The 17,123-nt window shown below is 38.4% G+C and overlaps 1 protein-coding gene across 4 annotated transcripts in view; it reads left to right on the top strand.

The window, feature by feature from the left end:
* mam (neurogenic protein mastermind) overlaps positions 1-17,123 on the top strand; it is a 214,835-nt gene that overhangs the window by 185,633 nt on the left and 12,079 nt on the right. For all 4 annotated transcript variants that reach the window (XM_086911136.1, XM_086911137.1, XM_086911138.1 and 1 more), the window contains exons 3-5: positions 10,491-10,826; positions 14,874-15,051; positions 16,732-17,034. In XM_086911136.1, the coding sequence (XP_086767262.1) occupies positions 10,491-10,826; positions 14,874-15,051; positions 16,732-17,034 (817 nt within the window). The remainder of the gene's footprint in view (positions 1-10,490; positions 10,827-14,873; positions 15,052-16,731; positions 17,035-17,123) is intronic.

The raw sequence follows: 17,123 nt of genomic DNA on the forward strand, positions 1-17,123 counted from the left end.
TATATATATATATATGTACGATGAAAAATAAAAGAAGTGTACCCATTGATTTGTAAGCCATTCGATCTTTCTTCTTTCTTGTTTCTCTCGACTGTATATATCGCTATGGATATTCGATTAACTTTTCAAATTGTATTATTTGCCAATGGTATGCACACATTCTCTCTAATATTGCCCGATTCTCACTTCTAAAACTTCTAAATGTATCAGAAATATTCACAAAGAGAAACTTCTCGTTCGTTCGTTTATTTAACGATAATGATTTTTAATTATATTGCCAAAAATAATATAATACCACTATTTTTTAAATATACATGCATCATTTCATCGAATTAAATAACGATTGGAAAATTGTTAAGAAGAATCCAAAAATATCGGTTTTCGTTATTGAAAATGAGGGAGCGGGCAAATGGTCAAAATGGCCGCCCTCCCGATTAATGGCGAGGGAAAAAAGGGAACAACAACATCCATGGTAAGAATATAATCCGGTCGAAAAAGTTAACACCGTGGAACAATGGTGCGGTGCGGTCGTGTAATCCCTCTCCCGCGTGGAAAGAAAGACCAGAGCAGGATCCCCCCCCCCTCCCTCCCTCCAGTTTAACAAACGCCCCTTTTCTAATGCGCTTCCGCCGCTCCTTTTAACTGTACAAATATGACCAACGCGTTATTACCCTTCTCGCGAACGAATCCACGAAACGAAGATCTTGCCAACGGTTGGAGAGAAGGAAGAGGAGGGGCGATAGATTTGCCCGAAAGAAATCAATTTTCAACCATTTTACGCGAAACTGTTACGCGTAATTTTGTTGATATTTCGTGGAAATTAATTTCGATCAGAAGAATCAAATAATTATCGAGATTTATTTACAATTTGTTACACGATACTCCTGATCTAGTCTCTGGATATCAACTTGATATCGAGTTAAGATTGGGAGTAGATAAGTAAGTGCGTTTGTCGAGCTGCATACGCGTGTAATGATTGCGCGTGTACAATTCTACGAGCAGTTAATTAAGAATAAACGGAGGAAAGAATAGAATCGTATTATATATCCCGGTTAATAGAAACCCGATAACAAACGCAAATGATGCCTAATCAATAAAATCGATTCAAGTTTAATCCGCGGTGGAAAAGCGCTGGAGGAGCCGTGCACGTTTTCACGAATCGGGCCACAAATTGCGAATGCACGCTCTGCCCCCCTCGCGTTTCAATTTGCCAACGCGGTATTCGGTCCCGCCTTAATCCCTCGGATCAATTATTTCATCTATGTCGAGATGTTGCGGTAAAAATCCGATCCAACTTTCGACTCGATAATTTCGCTCGAATCCTCGAGTGAGACGACATTTTCGATTAGTTTCAACGTATTGTAAATTTTTATAAATAATAAAAAAACAGAGTAAATAAATCCAAGATCGAGAAAAAATATTCTCTCGTTTCCTAAAGTGATCTTATCCTCATTTCGCGACCAATTTTCAAAATCGGATCCACCTTTGGATTCGATAATTCCGTTCGAATCCTCGAGTAAGACGACACTTTTGAATATTTTCAAATCGAGAAAAAAAATATTCTCTCGTTGCCTAAAAATCTTATCGTCATTTCGCGACCAATTTTCAAAATCGGATCCACCTTTGGATTCGATAATTCCGTTCGAATCCTCGAGTAAGACGACACTTTTGAATATTTTCAAATCGAGAAAAAAAATATTCTCTCGTTGCCTAAAAATCTTATCGTCATTTCGCAACCAATTTTCAAAATCGGATCCAGCTTTGGATTCGATAATTCCGTTCGAATCCTCGAGTAAGACGACACTTTTGAATATTTTCAAATCGAGAAAAAAAATATTCTCTCGTTGCCTAAAAATCTTATCGTCATTTCGCGACCAATTTTCAAAATCGGATCCACCTTTGGATTCGATAATTCCGTTCGAATCCTCGAGTAAGACGACACTTTTGAATATTTTCAAATCGAGAAAAAAAATATTCTCTCGTTGCCTAAAAATCTTATCGTCATTTCGCGACCAATTTTCAAAATCGGATCCAGCTTTGGATTCGATAATTCCGTTCGAATCCTCGAGTGAGGCGACACTTTGGAATATTTTTAAATCCAAGATGGAGAAAAAAAATATTCTCTCGTTGTCTTATCGCAATTTTGGAATCAAGCTTCGACAAATTGAGAGATTCTCGATCTGGCGGGTCAGGGATCATCATCACGCTGGATGTGTGTGCACGATGGCGGACAGGGTTGATGGAGGTCACTGTCCTTGAGAGACGCAGAGAAGGATCCTCTTTCCTATCTTCTCGAATGGCGTACGCCTGTTCCAGCGACGCAATCGCGCGCCTCCACCAGCGTAAGCGGAGGATTACACTGCTCTCGAGTGGCACTTTGGATTTTTCGTTGTGACCAGCACAGGGATTCCCCGTTCGAAAGTCGAGACGACTCGAGACGAATGTGTGCATTGGTATTAGGTTAAAGTTATTTCGAATTGTTCGTTTTATAATCGTTTATTTCTTAAGATTCTCTTTAAAGGTTTATTACACTCGTGCGCATTATCTTTAACACGAGTTCTATTCGATGTCGAAATATTTCTTTATATGCGATGCGTTAGAATTTCAATGATGATTTTTATGATTTTTCAATTTTATTTCAAGAGTGTGAAGAGATGGCCGTGTTTCACTGGTGTAAAGTATAGAATTTCCTTTGCTCTTATTATGGTTTTGTGGATCATTAGACAGCGATGTTTGTTGTTTGCACCCGGATTCCTGTGGGCTGGTTGCTTTGAGTGTTAAGCTTACCAAGTGTTTTCTCGCAGCGGGATGTTTAGTTTCCGGTGACGCCATGTTTTCGCGGCGATCGGCTTGCTGTTTAGCTCTGCCCAGATGGCGCTGCCCATTGTAAATGGAGTTCTTTTTGATAAATATATTGTTGAAAGCGCAACACGAGATCGTTGGCACGATCGTTTATCGCGACAGACACAAAGATGTATTAGAGTATCGTTTTTAAAATAAACAATAATCCTCGATAAATATAACGTTTCCATTTACAACGAGATATTTTAATCGTTGTAAAAGTGTAGAAATATTCAAGAATCGTTGAGCACGATATAATAAAATTATTCGCCTCTTTGGACTTGACAATTTCCATCATCCACCTAATCTAATAAACGGTGATGAATCAGGATCGAAAATCACACGAGCTCAATTCGTAGACTCCAAGCCTTGCTATGATTGGCAATTAATGCGATATTAAGAGACGATTCTTGTCTTGTGATTCAACCGTGAATCATTCAATGATAGGTTCGTAAGTGTTCCGTGAAACGACGATGATATACCACCCGTTTGTAAATCCACGATCAAGGTCTGCCTAGATCTGCCGTGTTATTTCTATGTTGTTATTTGTGTGCTGCTTGCTCCACCGTGGCGTAGATTAATATCCCTCGTCTCAATGCCGATCTTCTCTCGCCTCGAATATGCAACCGAAACGGATCAGCTTTTGGTATTTTCGAGTGTGATATTATCCTTCGAGGGGGTAGCTCGATAGAACTGGATTAAATTCATATTATCCGCTCTTAACACGATCTTTCATGATTTTCTCTCATCGAGATAAAACACATTAAATCTTCTTATTTCGATATTTATAACGGATTGTGATGTAATGATTGAAATTTTCCCGATTTAATTTCGTCAGAATTATCTCGAACACTTGTTAAAATAACTCTTCTCGATCATATTTCTCATAAGGAAACTTCTTCGACGTGTCAGGTAAAGGTCGCGATATAAATCATCATGGAGATGGTCCAGTTGTTCAGCCTGCGTCACGACGATAAAAATTATAATATTATCCCGGTGTTAAAATAACACCGATAACCTTGAAATCTTGCAAAATACAGCAGCCTCGAAACGAATTTCAAAACGCTCTCCCTCCCCTCATCATTTTCTATCATCATCCGACGAGTGATCCAAATCTCGAAAAGAAAAAGAATTCACCCATTCTCAAATTTCTAAAATCCATCCAAAACTCTTCGTCCTCTTTCTCTCTCTCTCTTTCTCTCGATATCAGGCGAAACGCGTGTATACATATATACACACACGCACACACACGTTCCTCAGATCGATAACGCGCCACTCACTCAGTCGCAATCACCGGCTCGAATGGATATTATTAATTACACGAGACGGCGCTAACCGTTCCCCGTAATTAATAACTAATAGCGGGGACAACCTCTAATTTCTTGGATACTTGGAATACCTTGCGCCCCTTGCGAGCGTGAGTGTAAACACGAGTGTCCCCACCTCTCGTCGATCGTCACTTGACCTCCCCCTTCTTCTCCTTCCCGCGCGTCACGGATACACGACGCGCGTATAGAGCGAATATACACGATATACATATATATATGGTGTAGCGTAGGCCTGGCACGAAGATGACGATTATTCGAAACACAAACGGAAGAGAGCGGTCCGTTGGTACGTATGCAACCGTTGCTTATGGCTGTCCCCCCTCCACGGAGCCCCATCCATCGATCGATAAACCGTTCTCGGCGTATTAGGTATGCACCAAAGTGGAATCGTTCGAGGAACATGCGTCGATCGTTAATGGTTACCACTGGGCATCGTCATTAACGACGGATGCTCGATCGCGTTCGTATTCGCGAGGAACGTTGGAAAATGGTATGATGTATGTATGTATCTATGTATATATGTATGTATGTATACTCGATTCGAATCTTGTGCAGAGTTTTCTCCTTTGTTTCTATCTCTATCTCGTTCTCGCCCGTTCGAGCGTGAATATATAATCGTTCTCGCTCCGTAATCCGATTGTTTCAAATCGTGTTTCATAACGAAGGGGTTGTATTAATGGAGGAAAATGGAGAATTTAGGAGTTTCTTTTTTTTTCAGAAGAAGATTGAAAGGGAGGAGGGGGGTTATGATATCGAGCGTGACTATTTATTGACGAATGAAACGGCGAATGAAAATAGCCAGAATACGTAAGTCCAATTTGGATCGATTATCCTTCGATTATCTCATCTCCTTCTCGAACGATCGGTCAAACGTGAGATTAATTGTTTCTTCGGAATCTTTGAACAACACCCTCCCACGTATTCAGCATTCGAAATCAGACCTCTCTCATCGCTACTTCATCGCATCAATTTCACGCCACATTCATCAACCCGTTTCAACACCATTAAACTCTCTTTCGATCCCTCTCGATTTACCTCCGCCATCGAGCGCGTCGACCACCACCACCATCACCGCTGCTGTTTCATCCGGATGGAAGGGAAACACGTGAGGATTTTCATTGACAATTTTATGAAGCGATCGAAGGGAAGAAAAGTGAAATGCCATTTTCGAACGAATCGACGATTTATCTTTTCTTCAGATATTTTCGAACGGTCGTATAATTGTTGTTGTTGTAAAATTTTTGTCTACTTTAAATCCATTTAAATATGGCAAAGATATATAACACTATATATATATATATATTTCCAAAAGACGAAAAAAGAAGAAAACTCGAAGAAATATCAGAAAATTAATATTACAGCAAAAATTCAAGCAAATCAAATTTTGAATCGGCTAAAAGGAAATAATCCAAACTATTATTAGCCACGACGTGTTAAGCCTCGATGTTCTAACGATAATCATAGATAGAACGAAACGAGGCATCCTTATACCTCGACGCAGGTTTGTCCAACTGCGACCGGCCAAAATCTTCCCCACCATGCACAGTATTCTGAATGGTCTGCTCGTTCTTGTCCACGGAAGCTATACGACAGTTTCCAACCAAAATTCCTGCCCGGTAAGCGGAGGATAACAAGACACGTGCTATGCAGATGTCGCGGATCCCGTCGGGACACCCCGTCGTGATTTAGGCTAATTATGCGCGACCCTAGAGCAGTGGTAGTAGGGGGTGTTCCACCTCTATGGCTCTCATAACTAAAAGCCTACGGTAGTTCCGCCCATGGCACGACCGAGCTAGAATCTGGATTATACGCGGTGGTCTCGAGGAATTTAAACACCCCTTTGCCACGTCTTTCTTTCCATCGTTGGAGAACGATTCGTTGGGGGAAATGAATGGGGGTGTTCGTTGCTCGAAAAGTTAAAATTAATAATTGGATGGTGATTTGATGATAGAAAGAATTGGAATTTTTAAATGTTTGCAATTTCTTTTTTGGATTCGTCGTGGAAATATTAGAATTAACTTCATCATTTTCTTCTCAAGTTCTTTGTGAAATAAGATAAATTGCTCGAAAAGTTAAAATTAATAATAGGATAGTTTGATGATACGGAAGAATAGCAAGAATTTTTTAAATATTTGCAATTTCTTTTGTGGATATGGATTCATCGTGGAAATATTAGAATTAACTTCATCATTTTCTTCTCAAGTTCTTTGTGAAATAAGATAAATTGCTCGAAAAGTTAAAATTAATAATAGAATAGTTTGATGATACGGAAGAATAGCAAGAATTTTTTAAATGTTTGCAATTTTTTTTTTGGATTCGTTGTGGAAATATTAGAATTAACTGCATCTTTATATCATTTTCTTCTCAAGTTCTTTGTGAAATAAGATAAATTGCTCGAAAAGTTAAAATTAATAATAGGATAGTTTGATGATACGGAAGAATAGGAAGAATTTTTTAAATGTTTGCAATTTTTTTTTGGATTCGTCGTGAAAATATTAGAATTAACTTCATCATTTTCTTCTCAAGTTCTTTGTGAAATAAGATAAATTGCTCGAAAAGTTAAAATTAATAATAGAATAGTTTGATGATACGGAAGAATAGGAAGAATTTTTTAAATGTTTGCAATATTTTTTTGTTTTATATGGATTCGTCGTGGAAATATTAGAATTAACTTCATCATTTTCTTCTCAACTTCTTGTGAAATAAGGTGACCGTAAGAATAATCGATAATACGGAAGAATTTCTTTTTCGCGAGGATGGATTCGTCGTGGAAATATTGGAATCAACGATTCTTTTTTTTTTTTTTTTTGCAATTTTTCTTCTCAATTTCTTCGCGAAACAACGATGATATACGAATTGTCGATATAAGATTTCTGGAAACGATCATCGACGTTGATATTTTTCAGTTATTACTCAGTTCAGCCCAGATCTGATCTGGAAGATGCGGAAAGATAGTATACACGGTTTTATGCGCGGACAGATGATGATTTGTAGCTGTTTGGAGAATCGATAGGTCGGGGTATAGATCATACGAGGGAGATTTAATCGATCGGGATGAAGGCTGGTCTATAATTAGGAACGAGAATGGCGAGTGTAATAAAATAGTCTGCTGAAACAGGTTGGCCTGTCGACCTTGAGATAGTCGACCCGCTCGCCATGATCATCACGAGAAACAACACTGCGTTTGAATTGTGGCTTTTAGATGATTATTGTTGATATATATATATCGATGTAACGTGTTCCACGTGTACTCGATTATACATCTTACCCAATTTTATACGAAAAATTACGTAACGAAGTTTATTACACAAGTTGTCCAAATTCTCTCAAATTTTTAATCCAAAACTTTAACTAAAATTCTAATAACAATGTTCTCTTTTTTATATATATATATAAAATTGTTAAGCTCCTAAACAAAAATTAAGCAATCGTCGAAGTCAAAACAAGAAAAAAAAAAAAGCAAGTTAGAGAGAAATTCCTCTCGAAGCACTCGTCTCGAATTATTTACAAATTTATCTGGCACCTGACACACAATGGTGGTGGTCGCCACGAGTAGAGCGCGTCCGAAACAGGAGGTCCTCTGCACGTTAATTGCCGTAATGAAGATTATTCGCGGCGCGTTTCGCGCAAAAGGGTGCGCCGTTGTCTCGGTAAAATGGAGAAATTCGTTACAACAGCCCCCATCTTTTGATTTACAAATATTTTGCCGTGGTTTACGAGAATAATTGACGTCGAAATAGAATTTTTGCACTCCTTTCTTTTCTATTGGTTTTTGATCGATTTTTTTTTTTTTTCTAATTTAAAGAAGCGTGCAATAAAAGTTAAGATCCGAGGAAAATAATATATGCGCGGTCGGGGTATGCGTGATAAAGATTACACATTATTACACGACGAGTAATTAAATATTCTGGAATAATAAACATCGATTCTGAGAATATAAATTAGATACACACGTATTGAGAATAATACGTGTCTTGTAGAAAATAAGGAAGGAAAAAAAGAAAGAAAGAAGTCGTTCATGACTTTACAATGAAGAATTATAAAAGAGTCGTGTAATCGTTAGAATTAAGGAAAAACATCGCAATTGTGCGAGAGAATTATATAAACATATATTTTATTTTATATTTTTATTCGTTTAATTACGAATGCATGATTGTTCCGCTCGATCCGATTCAATTTGCATTCAAATTTCGATTTTTGAATCATAAAATTAAAAGAACGAAACGGTATAAATGATTTTATACCGTTGAAAACTTTATTTCTCTGTAATATCCATCATTCTGGTTGGCTAATGATTTTATTAATTCGAGAAAAGAGCGCTTAGAATTACTTCCTCGTTTTCTAATTTAAGTAATATATCATTTTTCTTTTTGCATTATATATACACACACGTATACTTTTTAACGATAATTTAAAACGAAATTATACCCTTTGACAAGAACAATAACGCTATATGAACAATCACATACATCCGCATAGATTATTAAATTAAATCAGAGTTTCCAAAAATTACTTGTTTGTACAGAAAGTAAACGCGATAATCGTCGTATCAATGTCAGGCAAAGAATGTTTTTATCGTATCTGTTTATTTCGTGGTTTTATGACGTGGGTATCTTTTCAAGATACCAACAAAAGTAAGAAAATATAATCTTAACAATGTATTATTCAAAAATTTACTGCATCGACAAAATTTAATCTAAGCTTAATTCACGAGATTTATTTAAAAAAAAAAAAAATCTCGATGTAACGCAACTCGAAGCAATTAGAATATTAAAAACGTATCAAATGTGGCACCAAATTCTTTAGAGATTTTTAAAAGATAATCGTTCAAAAACGCTCAAGAATCCTCGATATGTTATTTAGAATTATCGAGTGAAAAATTTGACGTCTATAGAAGACGATGATCGAGGCTTGGTTCGATTATCACGTGTCCAAGACCTTGCGTCACAGATCACGTTAGTCACGAGTCATCAAGCTATAATAAAATATACTTTCGAGACGAAGAGGGCAGCAATTTACGTATCGATCGCTCAACAAACAAGCTGCTCGAAGCTGAAGAGAAATGTATTATCCCAATGTTTGTTTCGATTACTCGCGTTTGAAATTCCCGCGTAATGGGAGTTCAAAAATGGCGACGCCTATCGTATCTTTTCAACTCGTACGGAATAGAAGTTTAGAATGTTCAGGATTTAAATCGTGCTGGAGAGAGAAAAAGTAGATATGTTATATCGATAAAAACGGATGGATGGAATGACACGATGGTAAAATTAAATAAAAGTAATAATATTCGTAACAAAACTCGATTATTATTATTAATTTCTATAATTATTAATATTTATAAGATCGATAAGAGAATCCAAGTAAAATTCATTTGAAAAACGATAGTTTCGTTAGTTTCGTTATCACAAGGGAAATTTGGACTAGATTATCACGACTGGATTGTCGGGGTCAAGGGTCAATCGAAGCCCGTACAGGACAACGTTCGTGCCTTATATATATATATATACTCCTCTCTCGATCCTTTATCCACGTTCTGTGGACGAGATATCGAAGAACGGTAGCCATTTTGTATCATTGACCTAGGAACGAGCGAGGACGGGACAATAGTCGCCACTTGTCCACCGCTTTTTTGCTAAAAATCAAATTCCAGCCCGCCTGTGGCGAACCCTCTGTGTTTGCCTGTGCACCTTTCTCTCTCTCGAGGAACGAGAACCACCAAGTCGATCTGATCCACGCTCGATCGTGGATCCATACCTTTTATAACCAGACCAAATCACACGATTGAGAATAAACGTCGATAAACGTATATCCATTCTACGAATAAATATTTTTTAAATTCTCGAATTTCTATTATTCGAAGCTGTTTCAAAAATGAAAGGTATACATTGACAATCGAATCGTACAACCGTGTAATCATCAGACATATCTCCAAAGAAAAAAATATATTTACTTAACACTACCGACATTTTCATGAATCTATACCTATTCCTACCATGAGCAAAAAAACACTTGTATCTTAATATAGAAAGAGATTTTAGCTAATTCGTAAAGTGAACAATGCATAAAGTTGTGAATATTGAGAAATGGGTTGTATCTACATTATAGAAAAATTCATACGGCTGAACTTCTAGAATTTCAGAAACGGCGGTCCCGCGCCGTGGTAGGTTTAGCGTTAAATTGAATTGAATTATTAAAATACAATGAATCATAAAACACGGGAAAAGAAAACGCCAATGATTAATACACGCTTCGTATAGTTTGTTTCGAGTAAAGAAATGGTGGAAAACAAGGAATAACGGTACAACGTTCTCCTCGTTACAGGTGTCCGCGGGTCAGCACATGCAGCTAACAGGCGAGCTGAAGCCGGGCGTGTCGGTGGCGGCCCAGCAAGGAATGTACTTCAGCCAGCAGCAAACGCAGAACCAATCGGCCGGCCAAACGGCGGACACCTACTGCTCGGTGTCGCAGTCCCAGACCATCAACTTCACGCAGCAGAGCCTGAGGCAGAGGGCCGCTGCCGCTGCGGCGGGTGGCGTGCCCCAAGCTGCCGGCGCCGCTGCGCCACGCAACCATCCCCAGCAAGTGCAGCCGAATCAGGTGGATCAACATCAGCACGCGAAAATTCTTCAACAGCAGCAGCTGATGCGCGCCCAGCAGGTACGCGAGTGTGGCTCTTGTTGTCTCTCCTTCGATCGATCGAAGGATTTCCAAGGGATAATGGTGCGATAGCGATAACCTGGGAGGGTGTGAAACCGTGTAGACTGGTTTATGGTTTAATTATCTAATGGCAACTCGCGATGTTTATCTATGGTAATAGAAACGGTATTTCCCCGCTGGGGATAGGTTAATTCGATGGGTTTAGTTTGATCTAAACGCTGATCTGAAGGGAGAATTTTAATCTTGTCGGTAATTTTTCAGAGATCGGATCCAGTTTAACGTTAGCGTTTTAATAAGACGTCTTCTTTGTTTATTATGAAACGTGAATTAGAATTGAAAATATAAATGAGATGTAAACGGGATGAAAACAAATCGATGAAAACTGTCCTCGTTCTGTCTTGGAAATCTTTTTTCTAAATACGAGGAGGGAAAGAAAGGGAAGAAGGAATGGCGACGCCGCGTCACGTTATTCGAAACATTAAGTTTCGTATCCGGCGTTCGTGCAACAGGTATCGCGTCTCTCTCCATTCTCCAACCTTGTTGAAAGAAACGGCGCAAATAGGACAACCGTCTTGGAAGCCACGGAACAATGAATAGAAACTTTTTCCGTAACCGGGAAATCTGCGTTCACGCGCACTTCCTGGAGAAAACGTAGTAATGTCTGGTGTTATCGTGGCCAAACGAGATCTCTCGGCTTTCTTACTCCGTGTTTACGGATGCGGTTTGCCTTGCTCGAGGGAGCCCGATCGAAGTAAAATCGTTGCGGTTTGTTATTCATTGTTCTCGTTTTCCTTTTATTCGCCGGCTATCCTTTCTTTCTTTTGACAATACGTGTTTCAATTATAGAGATCTCTCTATATCGTCGCGGTGAAGGTTCTTCTTCCTCGGTGATTTTGTTTATCGTTATTCTTTTCTCTCTCTCTCTCCCTAATAAAAAGGAACGTCTCGATTCCTCCTCTCTTAGAGATTTAACTTTATTTAGCCATAATGGGGGGGGGATGGGGAAGAAAAAAAGGAAAAAGAAGGAATGACGATCGTCGTAAAGATACGTACACGTCGTGACGATGACGTTCCTCGAGTGTAATAAATGCACACGTTATTACCTTTAACGCCTTATTAGAGGATTTAAATTACAAGTAAGTTGCGCCGTTAGTTTAACATGATTTCCAGCCGTTTCGAGCTGTGTCTTTACAATTTGCAATTTTTATCCGTAAAGTTATTGCTCTTTGTGCGCTGTTTGTGACAAAGGAAGGAAACAAAGAAAGGAAGGTAGGGAAGAAAGGGAGGCCTGTATCGAGCCGTCTGTTCTAGTTACACGTACGGGTATAATATAACGTCGGCAACTTTGCAATCAGACACAACATTTGCATGCAGTCATTTACATCTTGTCCGGCACCGTGTTCTTCATCTTTTATGCATTTCCAATTTGCATCCGAAGAAACTGTGTCCACGAGCTCAATTACTGAATCGTCTTCTTCTCTTTTTCTTCTTCCACCACGAATTATCATCTGCTTCGAACGCTTATTCCTCGCTCGGCCTATCGAAAAATCGTTGAAACATTGAACGTAAGATTTTACACGACGAACGACACCTGTCTACGTTTACCTTCTCACTTGTCGATTTTTAACGCGTAGTTGACACAGCCCAACGAGATTTCCACTTGTTCATCGATGTATTTAAATCTTTAATACATCGAATTACCAATTTTATTCCCGTCAAATTCTTCGCGTCTTAAATTTTTATTTTTTTCAAGGATCGATTCTGAGCTGAAAGGATCAAAAATTATCAAGAATACGTATGTAACGAGAAAAATATTAACGGTTCATTTCTCGTCAACGACCTATTCTCATTGACGATAAAAGATATAAATATGTAAATATTGATAAGCAATAAATCGATTTGAAATGAAATCGAAATTCAGAGAATTATTGACGATCGAACGTTCTGTTCACGTTTCCCACTCGTGGACGCGATTTATTAACGATGCGACTCAGTTTGTAATACCAAGCATTGCTTCGACGATGTTAAGATATCGAAGACAACTCTTCGATCGTGCTCCAATTACTAATTGCAGGTTTCACGCAATTGGTTAGTCATCCTTCCCCCTCTCCCCCCTCTCTTCTCTCTCGAGGAAGAAAGCTTCGAGGAACGCGTGGTTCCCTCTTTCTCTCGCGCAATAAAACAAACGGTTTGATAAGATAAACACCGGATCGTTCGATCGTCGCTCGTTCGAAGATCGTTGTGCATTGAAATCGATGTGGTTATGAAATGGAGAGAGAGAGAGAGAGAGAGAAAGAAAAGGAGTTTTCGAGAGTTTTCTATATGATCGAAAGAGCAATCGTGTTTCTAATTACCGTGAGAACGATATTCGTGGTATTTCGTTTCTCGACAATGAACGATCGAGAGATTCTATTAACGATTCGTAAGTTTGTTATTGATTTAATGTCGTATCGACTTTTTTCTCTCCTTCTGAAATCGAGTTCGAAACGAAATGCTATTTTTAATAACAAGCCTTTCAATTTTTAAAAAAATGTGGATTTGAGATTTTTTTTTTTTATGAAGAATTCATTTCACTTCCTTTCCTCGAAGGAGCGAATCAATCGGTAAACGCGCGTGAAATTGTTACATGCTGATTTTAAGAACACTTCCTCCGTTCACCAGAAACTGTTCGTGAGAGCATGAGGGCGGTGCTCGGCGCTAATCGTAGGTTGTGCACACGTCGAATAACGGAAAAATGCCTTCTATCTGTCGGAGAGAGTGCTCCATTTTTGCACGTTTGTGTATCTGTGTAGATAGAAAGTTTGGGAACGAAATAGCTTCGAAGAAACTATCAAACTGTTAAACGCATTGCAAAATATTTTTTTTTTTTTTTTAAGTAACGACGAATGAAAAAAATTTAATCAAATTATTTTGTACGTGAAAATGATCAGACAAAAACAATATCATTTACTTTCAATTCATCGTATTATCAAAAAAAAGAAAAAAGAAAGGAAAGGAGAATTCAAGGTAAAATGGAACTTCACCTCGGAGGATTAACAATTAAGATAGAGTGTTCTCACTTCTGGCTCGCCATGCGTCAAAAGAAATGGAAAAATGCGGACAGAAAAGAGCATAAAGGGAGAAAGGCGAGGAGAAAATGTCGAGAAACATATACAGTGAATGTATATCTCGGTTGGTAACGAGGAAAATGCGCGGCCACTGTCTCTGGTCGCCTTTCTGTCTTCATTGTCGTCGCTCGTGTCGACGCGAGCTTTCGTACGCGGCGGCGGCCACGGCGTAACACCAGGAAGTGGAAACGCAATCCACGAGGGCTTGTGCAACGACACCGATGCTAGGAACTTCCGTGCTAACCAGCCTCGACGACAATACGACTCGTAACGAGTCATCGATGCGTGCCGTGAGCGGACTCGCAATTATTCCCTCGTGGAATCTGTCGGCCAGCTTTCTAACTCATTCGTTGTTCCAAGCCTCGTTGCTCGATCGAATCTTCGAATATCCATCTCGCTCGTGATTCCAAATATTTTCATGTTATACGTCCGCAATAAGTGTCGATCATTGTGAAAATCATCGAGAATATGTTCTATATATATGAACAGTCGAACATTAAAATTATTGTTTGAAATTGAATTTTCTGGTATACTTAATATCTTATTAAGCTATGGCGATCTTTCCTTTCTTCGTCGTCAGATGTCACTCGCCACTTTCTCGCAAGTGAATTTTAATCTCTACGTGTACAAATTCGAATATGGAATCATATCTTAAGGAGTAAAAATATATTTAAAAAATGTTTGACGATACGATGGTTGGAAGATGGTTGGAGATTGAATGAACGCTATTATTAACGAGATGTTCAAATTTACAATTTTTAATATTAGAGAATAAATTCCATTACTACTGTTTACTGGAAATATGTGTAACCCTAAGGACTTGGACGTTATTGTTAAAATAATACAATGGAGGGGTACGCGTCGAGTTTCAAAGTCGCAGTATCCCGAAACACGTGATTTAATAATGTAATTGAAATCCATTGTTTGGTTGGTCTTTCAGGTGATGCAACAACAACAACACATGGCCGGAGGAATGGGTGGCGTGAGACCACCACCACCCGAATACAAAGCGGCTCAGGCCCAAATGATGCACGCTGGTATCGGTATGGCTCAACAGGCTAGGTTTCCCAATACCGGGCCTATGCGCAGGGTTACGCAACAACCTATGCCACCTTCAGGTGAGTAGAAAAATTGAAATTGCAGTGGTCGTTTCATTTGCATCGGTTAATAAAGATTTCTTAAAGAAACTCTAACTCTCTTAACTCTGAAATCTAGAAATGTAGAGAAAATAAACTTATACCGATTATGTTAAATATTGGACAAATTATTGGATAATTATATCGATATAATGAATATTGAAATAAAAAAATATATATATATATCCGCGTTAAATGATGAAAGGAGGAAAAAAAAAGAAAAAATAAAAGAAATAACAACGCAAAAATGTTCATACGCTAGTTCATACACGATCGAGGGAGTAACTGTACGTTCGTAGAAGTGGATATCGGCAAGATCCAAGTGTTAATTTTTTTACGCTGACAGTAGTAACGGTCACGTCATTTTCATACGCACTGGAAGTCGGAAGGCACTTAGGGTAATGAGAATCTGGGCGCTAGTATCGATTCTTTTCGTCGAAACGACGAATGTTCTTTCGATGCGATGGAATTATTCGCCGGTAGATTTTCATTTACTTTCGAAATTTTATTGAAAAACAAAAAAAAAAAAAAAAGAAAGAAAGAAAAAAAGAAAGAAAGATACGTGTGTGCACACATTTACCTTTCTATTTTATCTTTATTGCAAATTGCAATACCGAAAACCTATAAAACTATTTTGAAATAAAATAACATAAATTACAGAAGTATGAAAATTACGGTACATAATAAAATATATTTAAAAAATTTTAAACCGTGGAAAGAAAATTAAATTGTAATGAAAGTTTTTAGAATCGTGAAATTTAATTTAAAAATATTTGACGAAAAAAAATATATATTTACGATGACATTTCTTAGATATAGCTGAGGGCAAGAGAGCAGCAATCATCCGTTAAAAAAAAATATAAAGTGGAACAAAACGTGATAAATGTTTGCAATTTTTTTTTTTTTTTTCTTTCTTTCTTTCCCTCGAGTAATCGATTAACCGAATTATTTCGATTAGACGCAGAAGCACGCGTAAAAAGCAAACGGTGAATGAATAATGGCGGAAAAATATTTGACTGGACGGCCGAGCGTCCATTCGAATAATATTTACACACTTCTTCTTAACCATTAGATAAGTATTCGTTGAAAATGAACCCGATCTTTCTGCTCCAGGCTAAAAAGAACGAGATAGTGGTGAAGATAAGGGTGGAAAGAGGGGATCGTAAATATTCTTATACACTCGTACGAGGCTCCCTCTATCGATCGGCTCGAAGCTACTTTCATAAGATTTTATCCAAACGAAAATCCACAGAGCATTAAGGCTCCATCGCAATACGTATCTTCGTTACGTATCTGGCTGCCTAGGCCAGAACGAAGAGACGTTTCTTCAGGATCGATCACTCCTCTCTTCAATCGTGTATTTCGATTCCCGTTAAACTTGCATAAAATTTTTCCACATATTAAATTTAACGAGAAATATATTCTTCTTCCTTTCGATTTGACGCGGACTATAAACACAGAATCGTTCGTACGGCATTTATTTCCATTACTTTTTTCGAATTCTAATTTCAAAAACAAACTCATAACAAAAAACTCGCAAAAACTGGCAATCAATGCTGTTCAACAAATATTGATGATAAAATAGAAAAAGGAAAATTCTTCGTGAGAAGTAATTTTTGAAATTATTAACAATACAATTTTTATCTTTTGTTTTACCATTAGGTCCGATGATGAGGCCGCAAATGGCGCAGCAACAACAACAGGCATTGCACGCCGCCGGTGGCAATATGTACATGGGCGGTGGTAGTATGGCCGCGATTGGCGGCATGCATCAAATGCATCAACGTCTTGGATATCCTAGGACCAACAATCAACGGCCGCCTAACGTCAGCGTTGGCCCGCCTGATGGCCTTGGAAATAGCATCGCTGGCCGTGGCGCCCAGCAGGAGTGGCGACACGTTCTCATGCAGCAGCAGGGCTTTCAGGCGCAAATGCGATCGCAATTTAATCAACAAGGTCACCAAGGTAAGCTTCTCCTCCCATAATAACTCGTAATACTCGTGCACTCGGCGCGAGGAATCGCAATTCTAAGCAATAATTAGTGGAAATCATTT

This window comes from Apis florea, unplaced genomic scaffold (genome assembly GCF_048593485.1).
Source record: "Apis florea isolate Af1SG1 unplaced genomic scaffold, ASM4859348v1 contig_3203_pilon, whole genome shotgun sequence".
NCBI lineage: Eukaryota > Metazoa > Arthropoda > Insecta > Hymenoptera > Apidae > Apis > Apis florea.